Here is a 13,953-nt window from a genome sequence, read left to right on the forward strand (position 1 = left end):
TGTGGGGAGTTGTCTGCAGTGGATTATTAATTTACCTTTTCTTTTCTTTATGTTTAATCTCTGGATTATGAAAACAGCACAAACAGATGGCAGCGATATTTTGGGTTCCACCCAAAAAAAAAAAAACACTGGTGTGTTCTTGGAAGTAACCTTTCCCAATCAGGAAATGGCTTTTTCATAATCTTGATATCAAGTTCTCGGCCGTAATATGTTCATAATTTCAGAATTAGCACACAACAGCTGTGCAGAGTTTGCATGCTGTTACACTGCTTCAAAACACATATCCAGATATTTTTATGAACTCTCTCACCTGTACAGACAGGTTTCCCCCCATGCCTCACTACAATTTTCAATGCAAAAGCATTGTATTTGTACTGTACCAGAAAACTTAAGGTTTTATATTTTTCAACCATCCTACCTACAATACACTACCTACAAGCCTACATGTATAAGGGTGGCCTTACATGAGTAGCAACTGTGCTTCTTGTTTCCAATTCCGCTGACATGACGCCCAGTCAGTCTTCCGAATGCTGCCACCATTCAGCCAACCTCTTTACAATGAATTGAATGTACTTTGTTCTTTTTTTCGGGGGTAATAAATATTTATCAAAGTACTCAAATATGGACCCCTGGTAAGTACAAAGTGATTAGTACATTAAAATGATTGTTGTTGGTCTTTTTAACATCCACTAGACAGTTAATTGGCTGACTGATCAGATTCTGCTGACATACCATTCGGGCTCTTTCAGCAACACTGTGCTGCCTTTTAATAAGATCCCCAAAGGTACAGGTTCTACCATTCATCCTACAACCTTTTAAATGGTATTTATTATTCTGTCATCAACTGGCTCCTCTTTTTTCGTCTCGTCTTTCAGTGGCGGAGGCTACAGATTTAAGATCTGATAAATCAAAGAGAAACACACTGGTTAAAGAAAGGTTTCTCAGATAAGAGATCAGGGACTAGTGGTGCTGAACAATGGGCTTTTCATTAACAACAACTTTGGGTGCTATAATCCTCCTAGGTACATCAGGCAGACTATTGACCTTTGAAATGAACACTTGCACGCACCATGTGCAAGTCAAGCCTGTGTTTATTTTCGTATGTTGATTACGGAATTCAGAAATTGAATAATTTGAAAAAGGGAAGCTTTCTATTTTAAGTCCAATTCAGCAATATATATATATATATATATATATTATAATATATATATATATTATATTATATATATATATATCTATATATATTAGATGTGTGTGTGTGTGTGTGTGTGTGTGTGAAATAGACTGTGTGAAATAGACTGTGCATGCACTTTTGATATATTTTCCGGATTCTGTATTCATACTGCTAGTTTCCCAGGCCCTGATTGGCACTAATCTTGGGCTGTGTTTTCTCAAGTAAGTTTGTCCAGGGTTAGTGCTAATCAGGGTCTCTGAAACCAGACAATATATTTTGTTTATTTTCTAATGAATTATTTGAATTAATGCAAGGAACTACTGGGGCAAACTGATAGAGCGACATTCTTCAAGGAGAAGTGTTTTTGAGCAAGGAGTGGAATCAACTATGCAGATGCCTTTGTCGTGTTTATGCCCCCTACTGGGCACTCAACAAATTATACCTGCAATCTGATTTGGTCTCAGCCATCCTCTGTATTCATAACACACTATACATGTACCATATTCTGTATTAGCCCTTGCCACCTCTGGGACAATAAAGGAAGCAAGTAAACCTTAACGTCCTTTCTGTGCTTATCTCTGGGTGCTTGTGCTTCAGGATAAGATCCTGATGAACACAGTGCGTGTTTTTATTTTTTAGGATGACTGCACCACTCACTTTTCTATGGGGTCCTTGAGGAATACTGTGCAGTCTTCAGACCCCCAAAAAGCCCACTGTCAACGCCCCTGGATAGTAGACTATACAGTAGTACCTTTTTGCTTCAAGCTGATTAACGGCTATGTTGTTTTTGGATGTTATTGTTTTGAAGTGTCTGCTGGGCTAATCTGGAATAATATACAGTATCTTTTTTTCAGTATATAGCCCCTATTTTTAAGACGTGTTCTTATTTTTGGCAGGATATCGGTGATAAGAATGACTTTGATCCTTAAAGAAATCCAAACGAGTAGAAATCTAATTTGGCTTTGCATCTGTCTGTTGTATTCTTCACGAAACCTGCCAAATATTTGAATCGACCTTTTTTCTTTGTTCTAACATGTAATTCAATGGTCTTTTTTGATGTCAGTAAAATGCATGGATAGATACTGAATGTATGTCTCCTAAATATTTTAAAATGAAAAAACTAGTTCAAACAGTGGTTTGACTTTCTGCTGTTCACGAGTTGGTGTGTGTGTGCGTGATGTGGCATAAACACATGCCATTTTTTTGCCCACTCTTACAGTATTTTCCCTCTTTTTTCCCCAGATTGACCAGTTAAAACAAGACCTGTCAAAAAAGGAATCTGAACTCCTTGCCTTACAAACCAAACTTGAGACACTGAACAATCAGAATTCGGATTGCAAGCAACACATCGAGGTGCTCAAGGAGTCTCTCACTGCAAAGGAGCAGAGATCTGCCATACTCCAGACTGAGGCAAGTGTTGCAGATAGAACACAAAACTGTCCTGCTTTGTTATTTTCAGAAGAGGCAACGCCAAGCATTAACAAAACAAATACTGATATTTTCTTTGGCGCCAGTGAAGGCTCATTACGTTAGAGCTAGGCTGCACAGTAAGGCTTCACAACCCTGACTTGAAATTCTGTGAATAATGCCAGCAGTTTAGAGCATATTTCCTGCCCTGGAATCACAAGGCACAGTCAAATACATCTAAAGACATAACTGTATATACAGTAATGTTCAGAAGTTTGGAAACAAGAAACAATTTACAAGACTAGGGCTGGGAAGTATTGCCCATTTTTCCTCAGTCAGACCCGTTACTTACTAAATACCCTGATATCTTTGAATAGGTAATCATCTCCTCTTTAAAAATATGCTAACTATTTTAATGAGCAAGATACCAGTGGAATGGTACCCTTTTGCTAGGGAAGCGGTACAACTGGGGATGGGGAGTGTATTGCCGGATAACTTCACTCAGGCTACTTGCTCACTAAATATCTTGCTATCCCTGAATAGATAATTGTTTGCTCTTTAAAAATATGCCAAGGATTCCAATGAACAATCTGTCTCTCAAATCCAGTAGTATCCTAAACTCAAATCCAGTGGTTTCCTAAATATGATTCCTTTACTAACAATGCACCTATCCTCTGTTATGTCGATATTATTTGCAGCCTGTGTTCGTGATTTAGTTATAATGATTCTTCAGCTCTGGTAAATGCATTGCTGTACGATGTCTTCCTTGAATGTCTCACCTTGTAAAATGATTCCTTGTAGTTTTAAAGGGGCGGCCAGCTGTTTTATATGCCCATAGAAGGTATACAGCGTTGCCCCCTTGTTCTTTTGAAATGATGTATTGATTTTATCAGTTGGAACACATGAGAAATTGTCTTCAACTTCTGTCCTCTTGGAATACTTGAGATCTCTTTGTAAGGGGAATGGATAAAGTTTCTTAATGATGTCCACTCTTCATTAAAGGAAGCAATTTGGGATGAAAATTAGATGTAATTGTCTATACATGCGCAAAAGATTTTGGCATGAGGAAGCCGACTGCATCATACTGAAAGGAACTGGCTTTGGGTTATCTGGAAACATAAGCTTCCCGATTTCATAATGGGTTAATAGACAGTTGGCTTTCATGCGCCTGATTCGCTTTTTTAATGTAGAGGAGAAATGTTTAATCTCAGACCCACAACTTTGTAAATCAAATGCCACAATAGGTGCTGTCACTGTCAACTTGTACTGTTTTAGTGGCTTCCTAAAGTTCAACTATGTAACACAATTTTTGTTCCTGGGTAGTAAGTGTTATTTCCTAATTGCTTATGCCTCAAAAGTATAGAAAATGGCTATTATTCCCCACAAACTTTGCTTTTGTGACCAGGACAGTGATATTTTGAAATTTACCTATTTCCAATGAGAAAACGGGCGAATTTGTGTCTTTTCGTTCACATAAAGTCAGAAAAAAACAGCATATGAATCCAAATTAACATGTATTTATACTAAAGTAATACAAAAATGACTACAAAAGATTTAGAAGTGAGTAGTTTTTCAAGATTTACGATTATACTGTAAATCACTTTCACGAATCAGCCCCCAAATGTAGTCTCCCATCATGTTCTCGTTATATATATATATATATATATATATATATATATATATATATATATATATATATATATATAATTTCCTATATATATATAATATTTCGAATCAAACTCTCAAAGGCAATGTGTACTTTTGTTTTCTCCAAATTTAATCAATCAATCAAAAAGTGATATAATTAAAAAAGGCGCAGGACCTAGGAGTGTCCCACAAGGTTCCAGTGTGAGTTCCGATGGTTGTAAGGACTGAACAGGGATAAACAGAACTGTTGTGGTATAAAATATTTGTGGAGGAATATGTCTAGCTATTAATAGATAGCCCATTTGTAAGTGTTGGGAGGTCTGTTGGATGGCTTGTTTTCTGGTAGGAGTAATGTCTAAATGTGCAGTTATGACATGGTTCAGTTCCTCTGTTACACACTTTTCATTTGTTTCTGTTTTCAGAGTTCATGTGACGGTAGAGCCAAGCTATGCAAACGTTTCCCTGAACCAATGTATGTGCTCTTTGTTTTGATTCTCTTTTTTATTAATGATGTGTAAACATTCGGGTCATACACAACAAGCCTAGGTCAGGTTACTGGAGCTGCACTCCTTTTTTACTCTATGGGGATATTGTTTGAATGAAAACATGGAGACGTTGGTGAGTGTTTCAGTGCCCAGCAGATGTGGGGGAAGCTTAATGCCTAGACCTTAATGTTGTCACAATATACTTTTTTTTTTTTTTTTCGCTCTAGGGCTTAATTAGCATTTGTCTTCCTGCCTCCTAGAGGAGTATTTATTTTAATCTGTTTCTTTTGAAAGATCCATCCTGAATTCGGAATGTCTTTTATCCAGCAGTCAGTGTTGTGAGGGAGGTTAAGTTTGCAGCGTTGCACGCTCCTGTTGCACGCTCCTGTTGCACGCTCCTGTGTAAATCTCCCCCTACAGCATAGAGCATGCAGACACACACGCTGTCACCTGGTAGCACAGTTAAGTCAGGATGCAGTACACTTCTGCCATATAAAGCTCTCCGTTGGGAGTATTGCTGGCTCTCAAGTTAATTAACCCAAGAACGTCACATTTATCTGTAGACACAGAATGCTTATGAGGTACAGTTGTGCACTCTGTATCTTAGTTGAACCCCCTTACTGTAAATGACTTGTTGAAATTCCTCATAGTTTTCAAAGCAGATGTTGTAAACAGCAAACACAGTGGTGGCTGAGCAGCCCTCGACAGCACTAGAGAGTTTAAAATCTCCCATACAATTACAATATAATATAATATAATATAATAATAATAATAATAATAATAATAATAATAATAATAATAGTAATAATAATAATAATAATAATTACAAAAGAGCAAATAAACGAGAGGGATCCTTCATGTAAACTAAATATATTTGGAAACTACAAGAAAATTCTTCTCATTTGTAAAGGCTATTTTTAACTACCTATTTATCTGTCCATCTCTCCATCCAAAAAGTCAAGCAGGTATTCAATTTGCAGTCAACATATTTGAGATGCTCTGCAAGGATTCATATGGCAACATCGCTTTTAAAATGAGAGGCTACTGCTTTTAAAGGCATCTGGAGGGATCTAATGAGACACAGTGTAGAGGTAATTATTTTAATGCTCAAATTAAAATGGCACCCTACAATTTGCTGGAGTTTCACCTAAACCAATAGGCCAACTAATATGGAACATACGGTACTATTGAAATAGTTTGCCAGAGTGTTCCTTGTCAGGATATCCTGCAGTGAACGATCACGTTTATTTCATTTTTTTATGTTAATGTATACAGATTATCGGTTAAAAATATTTAGCTTGTGTTATAGCTAACTAAACATGGCTTATGTGGTTTAAACATATCTTGTTATCAAAAAAGGAGCAGTTTCTAGCTGTCTTTCGGGTTGATTCGCTGCTAGACTAAACACTTGGAGAATCTCGAGACATATTTAATCTTAATGAAATAACATTTCTGTCAGTGTTTTGAAAGAAAATTGAGAGCTGCAGTCAGCTGGTAAGGGCACAGTGCAGTTTAACAGTAGTGCTTGAAGAAGGAGCAGAACGGTTTCAATTTGATAGAGAAACAGAGAGCTTCATTAAGGTCATATGTTTACATTATCATGTGCTTTTAAAAGGAACAGACAGTTGTTTGAACAGCTTTCATAAGATAAACACAAACTAAAACTCTGGTTTTGTAATAATTTCCGTTAGCAATGTTTCCAGAGCAATACAATGTGTCTAAATTGGTTGTATCTAAGTTAAAGGAAACAATACTATTCATTAATTTAGTTTAGTTGTATACAACATAAAAATGTTCCTGAAGGGGCCGTGCTATATTCAAGTTTCTCAAGGGTAGCCCAGGTCTCAGACCTGTTGAGTCGACACAAATACTGGGTTAAATGCTGGTTTTGGTTTCAATGGTTAGTTGCAAGGTGCTACATCAATGTGATTGATTGATTGATTGAGTGATTGGTTAAAGTCCAGGACTTGTAACCAGAAGGTCACCGGTTAAAATCCCACCTCTGCCACAGACTGACTCACTGTGTGACCCTGAGCAAGTCACTTAACCTTCTTGTGCTCCATCCTGTGGATGAGATGTTAAAACAGTGTCCTATTGTAAGTGACTCTGCATATAAAGCACAGTTCACAGCGCTTTGTAATGGTGGTCCACTATGAAAGGCGCTATATAAAAATAAATATATTGTTATATTATATTATTATATTATTGATTGAAACCTGGAAAGGCTTGCACACAAGTCCAATCCTTTAAATCACGAAGTGTAACCCATACGGTGAAAATAGGTTGCTCATTGTTAAGATTTCTGTAGTATTAGGTGTGTCCTGCACACTGAGTTTATTACCACACAGGCCACACCCAGTCAGAAGCACTAGCCCATGTGAGCCCAGCCTAGGCCCCGCCCACTGAAGCAATTTCTCAGACCCTGAGATTGGTCAGGCTGAGTGCTTTCTCAACTAAAATTCCCTAAACCAAAAGTCAGTCAGCATGAGCACAGTGCTCTCTCAGAACGCTGCTGCAGTAAACTGCAGGGGAAAGCGTAGCAGACATGGATAAAAGCGTAGCAGTCATCTAGTGCCATTACCTCTCCTGACCTTTGGTGGTCAGATGATGTTATAAAACGGTCACTTTCAATGTGCATGATAAAATCATGGTAATCTGTAAAATGACCATGCACATGGGAAACTTTTATAAGGACAAGGAATCGAGTGAAACTTAGCTGGGGGGCAGCTTTTAAAATCAAATATCTGTTTTTCAAGCAATTCGCTGAACTGGCTAAATGATAATGAACCATGCACAGAAAAGTCTGGAACAATTCAACAATATAATAGGTAGTGTTGTCTCATGTGCAAGAATAGAGGTGTGAAAGTAAAAATCAGCTTTGAGCTGTAATTGCTAATTATCAAGTGCCTGACACATTTAGATTTTTACCATTATGGTTTGGGAACAATTTGCTGTGGCAGAGATCTAAAACATGGTGAGTCATGTAGTTAATGGGGCTGTTTAGTGGAGTGCCAATAAATCAGGGTGTCAGGATTGTAAACAATCTCCAAAATGATTACCAGCTGGGACAGACGTATTTAGAAAATATTAATGAACGTGAGTGTGCCATGATTTGAAGGGGAAACGGGGCTACTTGAGATGTGTTATAGTACCGGTTACAATTATGGAGACTTGTGATAATTCTATGCTGCGGCTGAATGTTCATTAACCCCATAACCCTCTAACCTCAACACCACCCACAGCAAGCAGTGCTCTCGGCTGAAGAATGAGCTCCTTCTTCTGCAGAATACACTCCCGCTTTCTCTTTGCCTCCCCTAACTCCAGACCTTTGTTGCGGTGTCTTTTTCTCACTAAAACATTTTGGAAAGAGTAAGTAGAAATCATTATCAAGTTTCATTTTTATTTCACATATGCACGTAAGACGGTTATTTGGAAGATATTGCAGGTGGGGGATTTTTATTTATTTATTTATTTTGATGAAAAGTTGTCGTCTTGTTCCTATTATTTTACTACAAGAAGTTGGTGGACTGTGGCGACTGCTGTTGCTCAGTGAACCATAGCAGCCCTGTAAAGACTAACAAGAAGGAGGCGGGTGTGTGGATGTGAATAAAAAAAAATAAAAAGAAACAGTTTTAAAAATAAACTATGTGTAGAATACCCTAGTGAATAAAGGAAGTGTTCTGAGTCCATTTTTAGGCTTTCCTGAGAAAGTATAAACACTGTATAATAAAGTGCATGAAAGAAATGGCTCGAGTTGGTCCTTTTTACACTTTTAGCTACTAGAAAAGAAAAAAACATAACCAGCATTGTCGGTGCACACGCTCCAGTACTTTAATCTCAACCGTAAGATAAAGCTGTCATGCTTCCACTTTCACAGAGACGTGTGAATCCATTTTTGGGAAACAAGCTTTATATTCAATGCACATAACAGCAGCTACAGTAAGTACTTCAACTGACTCGCTTCTCTGTTGGGGGTCTCCGTTAGGCAGAATCTTGTAATGTGATAGAACAGAAGCATTTGGCCATATTGACTGAATCTTCAAGAATAGAAGAATGGCCCCACTTGTCTGAAAGACATTTAATTAAATTAATACATGCAACAGATGCAGATACAGGTGGTCGCATCATTATCAGAGCAATGAGGGAGATAAACTAATTCAGGAGGTCATATATCATGCCTAGTCAAGTTCATAGATTTGAAAAACATTTCAGGTTGCACAAGGTTTTTCTTATTTATTTATTTATTTATGGTGGAAGGTTGGCGGCCAACTTTGGTATATTTAAAAGTTATATCTGTTTCTTAAATGAATCGACTGGGTTGTAAACTATTGTTAGTTGCCCCAATAAAGGTACATGCGTTAATCCATTACTTAATTTGCAACTTGAATTGTCAGCATTTTATTATTTTTAAAACTGTTTTTAAGTAGTGTTATAGTAACCAGTGGGTTGAATTTGTTCAAAGGCAGAGGAATCCCAAAGCACTGTCTTGATGTACACTTGTCTTAGCAGATACGTATTTCTTAAAAAAATTTGCTCACCAGGAAAACCTCATTGAGTTGCCTCAGCTAATTTGTTTTCTAGAGGGACCCGGGAGACAGCGAGTCGAAAGTTATAATTACGTATTACATCAGTCACTCGTAACATTTAACTTTGAGAGAGAGCAAATGACGATGACTATCATATTGAAGTGTGCTTGGTGATGCTGCATTAAGATTGTCAAAAATCCAGAGTTGTCTCTTTCCTCTTGTGAACAAAATGTGGTTTGAAAACATCATAGCACTTGTTCCTTAAACACTTTGAATGCACCCTCTCCTTTTTGCAAGTGTTTATAGGTCAGCAGCGAAAATAAACTTCCTGGTAAAGATGATACTTCCACAGTCAAAGACAAACCCTTATAAAGGTTTCTCATAGCAAAAGCACAGCAAAGTGTAGTAAAGCACAGTGAAAACATGGTTAAGCGTAAAAAAGAACAAACCAGGGTAAACTAACTCTTACACAGAACCTATTCAATGTAGAGCATGATTCAGAGAAGGATACACCAGAGCCCATTCCTTGCTTCCCTTTCTTCCTTCAAGGATTCCCTGGGGCTTTTTATAGCATTTGGCAATAAAATTTACGGCACTGAAGATCCGTCTATATTTGCGTAAGGGAATTATTTCCCCTTCAGTGTTTCATTATTGAGTTAAAAGGATGGCAGTAAAAAAAAAATAATCCATCTCTCTCTGTTTTAAAAATGCCTGTTTTGTTCCCGAGTGTGTAATGACTGTTGTAAACAGAACAACACCATTTCATGGTCCTCGTCATTCTGGTGTTAAAATTAAGTAGAGTAAACAAAACAAACAAACTAACGTCTGTGTGGGCTGTGAGGAAGGAAAAGGCTTGTTTTTAACATGCAGTGGCAGTAACAATCTGTTACTCCACTGTCATCTTTCTGCAATGTGATTAAAAGAAACTGTTACTAGTTTTGCAATACAAAGACTATATGCATTCTGTACAATGGAATTGGAACTTTAGGTCTTCCTGAATTGGATTAGAAATGTGAAATGTAAATGAACAGAAATGGCACATTCTCAATCTATCCTTTTATCATCATCCGAAAGGAATGATTTAAGTTACCACTTACTCTTCCTGGCTTTACAAAACTGGAACATTAACGTTCCTAACAAGCTGCAGCTAGCTAAAAATGAGAAAGAGCGACCCCACGATAATTCTGAAGTCTAGATATGCAAACCGATTATGGGAAAGTGCAGCGGTTAGTCACTGTTAGATGCTTTCATGTGTTCAAGAGGGTATTGAAACAGTTTAGAAGCTGCTTGCACTGGATTGCTACCTCAAGGTGTACCATGGCAGAACTCTGTTTTGTTTTGTTTTGCCCAAGGGTTCCAGTAAATGAAGAAAAGCCAGTGTGCATCAGCTTTTTTTTTGTTGACATGTGGTAGCAATTTCCCCAGTTCTGTGTTGCTGCGGGGAAAAATCATCTATAACTGCACTGCATGGTCAACCATGAAAATTGTCATTCAGGTTTGCAGAACCAAGCTTTTGCATTTTATGCTGACCCAGTAATCACTTCTTTGCATTGCTGTCACATTTCATTTTATGAATGATGAGCTGTTTTGGTGCAGGAACTAAATTAACTTTATGCAGCAAATACAAAATAGTGCATTTCTTCAAAGCTGATTCATTCTTTACACCCTTTTTTTGCTTTCTAACATTTCTAAGCAGCTGTGAATTAAGATCTACGGATTTATTTGAAATCATCATGTAAGAGACTGACAGTTGTCAAGAAAAGGTGGAAATGTAACACTGTTTTGAGAGCTACAGGGTAAAGGGAGTAAAAAACCTAACTCACAAAAAATGAAACAGAACAGTATTTCTTGTGGTCCTGTTTCCCTCTGTACCAGTAACCCTGTTTTCTCTCTGTGTCTGTGCTATGAATGGCTTTTAGCATTTACTGTGATGTCACACACACTGATCATACAGAATCACAGTCCTGTGACACATGAACCTCACATTCAAACCAGCACTCGTTTTCCTGGGAGGAATCCATGCAATTTTGTTGGAAACAGATGTACATGGTTTAATGCAAGAACAGTCTTGCAATCTCCTGTGTGATTTGCCTAAAGGGAACAAGGCAGGGTTCGGCTTGTACCATGGGCTTAATTCAAAAGCTGTTTCACTTAATCAAGTATGTTAAGGAGGGGAATGCAATTAACTTTTAAATGGGGTATAAAGCGGTTTTAGAAAAAAAAAATCATGGAATAATGGATTGCCTTAATATCTTATTTGGATTAAAAAATATCCATTTGCATCATTCTCTGTGTTGAATGTGTGAATTTTATATTTTTGTAAATGGTCGCGTTGGCCCTTTGTAAACCAGAAGACAGAGAAACTATGCTTTTCAGATCTATGAGCCTTCCACTCTGGTTTGTGAGTTCCCCTGAGATCCAGACTCTTGTCTACTGCAGTATCAAGTATACACACACATACCCAAGCAGAGGTATGCATGGAGTTACCAGTCTAGCTTGTGGGAACATTTTTCTAAAAACGCCAGCATCCTCCTTAACCTGCTTGTTTCAATTATTCTGATTTGTCGTTTATCAATTTCAGCTGCACTCCTTGGAATAGAAATACTAACCATTTAAAGACATTTGCCAAGCAGCGCCCAAGAAACATGTTTTAAGTTAGGCTGTGCTGATGATGGTTTTTTCATCTGTTTAAACCCAAAATATTGTATTTACTAAAAAGAAGATTAATTAATTAATGTATTTATTTATTTTTTTAAATTGTGTTACTTGGAATGTATGATCTTCACTGGGGAAAACAAACAAGTGTTGCACCAATTGTGAGCTCATTTTTGTAACTAATGTCTCAAGGGGTCTTCTTCTCTGTCATCTTACACTCTTACCTGTTGATTACATTTTAAAAAGAATCTTTGTTTTACAAAATACTGTACTCTCTAGTAGTCTCTCCTCCAGGCAGTGGAGGCACCCCTACTTGCTGTAAATGTGTTTAATCTCGGTGGTGCACTTTTCTGTTATGCCAGTACTGTAAGCGCTAATTTTGTTGATTTTAAATACAACATGCCATTTGTGAATACCAGTTGGGAGGCCTGGTTAGAGTGCCTTGACAGAAAGTAAAAACAAGAGTTTGTGGGGTAAGCTTTTGTCCATTAGCAGAGTAGATCAATTATGTTTGCTTAGAGGTTTGCGGCCACAGACTCCATAGCTCCAGTGGTTGCTGAGCAACACAGTAAGGTAGGTTGCATGGGTGCCACTTTAGGAAAAGACGTGCTTTATTAAGTGCTTCGTGTATTACCTTTTCATTTTGAATCCCCAAAGAGAAGTAATGATTATATATGATTGAGCACCTGCCCCTGTAAGTGCAAGTGCCAGTGTGTAAATAGCCTTGACACTGTTTAAATATTTCACACGGATTCAAAACCTCAATAGGGGATGTGGTAATTGGCATGCAATATTAGAAATAATTATAAAAATCTAAGAACGACCAAGCCGAGTGATAAAAAACACTACTTATATTTTTCTCCAGTTCATAGGATAATGATGATAAATGGCACAATAAATATAATGTGGTAATTGCCCCTTGGGAAAATTGTACAAAATCTGTTTAACCTTTTGTGGGAATGGAATTTGGCTTCAATGGATTATTTTTGGCAGCTTGAAAATAATTTTATTGTTATTATCTTGTCTTAAATTTGAAGCGTCTGATTTGTTGAATGCAACACTGGTGATGATTGTGATCATAACAGCATGTCCACATGTGCAAGATCTATGCTTGTTATACTGTAACATACTAACCACGGTATATTAAATTCCAACATAATATGATATTTAAAAGAAACATGTCAATGAGAATAGAATCATTTAGTCTTTACTGTATGTCCGTCCTACAGTATATCCATGTTCTGGAAGCTTTGAATAGAATTTAAATAGAATTCCATTTTATGAAAGATTGCATCTGTATATGCAGAAAATTGTTCTAATTGGCCATGTTGTCATTGGACTATTTTCTGCTGCTCGTACTGCTAATCATTAGAGTAGTATTTTTTGTTTATTTTTTTATTAGAAATGGCCCTTTCCACTCCTGTGCCTGATCCTGTCAGACCTACAGTGTTTCTACTCTTGTCTTGAGTCACTCTGACATTCTCTTCTTCCAGTTCAAGGGAGAAGAGAAGTCAGTTGAGGTGCTCAGTTTAAAGTGGTGCATGACATCGTGTCTGCTGCAGACATCCTACATGGTTGTGAAAGTTAAAGGCATGACATTACTTCCTGACTTTACAGACTGATTGCAGAGACAGCCCATCAGCCTACATTGGTTAAATACACTTGATTGACTTTGTCATCTCCGAGCAGTTCTCTGCATCGCAGGGTTAGTGATCAGGGTTTATTTTTTAAGAAAATTAGCCTTCGTCGTTAAATAGAATTATAGTCCTGTATGGCTGGCTCCTACAGAAACGTGGCTATGCTTAGGCGCTATGTGACCTTGGACATGAGGGAAGCATATCTTAAAAGCCAGATAATTAAGTTGAACTCTTTATCAGATCCATTTAAGGGGTTCCCATCAGTTTCAGGCTGGATTTATTTATTTTTTGCCAGAATGTATGTGCAAATTGCTAGTGTTCATTTATTTTTTACATTCAAATCCCTTATTTCAGAAACTTTGTGCAATTAAAGCTGGATTCCAAGTAAAATTCTCACAGAAAATGCAGTTACAGCATTTGGC

At 37.4% G+C, this 13,953-nt stretch overlaps 1 protein-coding gene across 10 annotated transcripts in view; it reads left to right on the plus strand.

The window, feature by feature from the left end:
• LOC121298410 (ERC protein 2-like) overlaps positions 1-13,953 on the plus strand; it is a 252,786-nt gene that overhangs the window by 45,009 nt on the left and 193,824 nt on the right. For all 10 annotated transcript variants that reach the window (XM_041225526.1, XM_041225533.1, XM_041225530.1 and 7 more), the window contains exon 6: positions 2,417-2,584. In XM_041225526.1, coding sequence (XP_041081460.1) covers positions 2,417-2,584 — 168 coding nt within the window. The remainder of the gene's footprint in view (positions 1-2,416; positions 2,585-13,953) is intronic.

The sequence above is a fragment of the Polyodon spathula genome, chromosome 23 (genome assembly GCF_017654505.1).
Source record: "Polyodon spathula isolate WHYD16114869_AA chromosome 23, ASM1765450v1, whole genome shotgun sequence".
Lineage (NCBI taxonomy): Eukaryota > Metazoa > Chordata > Actinopteri > Acipenseriformes > Polyodontidae > Polyodon > Polyodon spathula.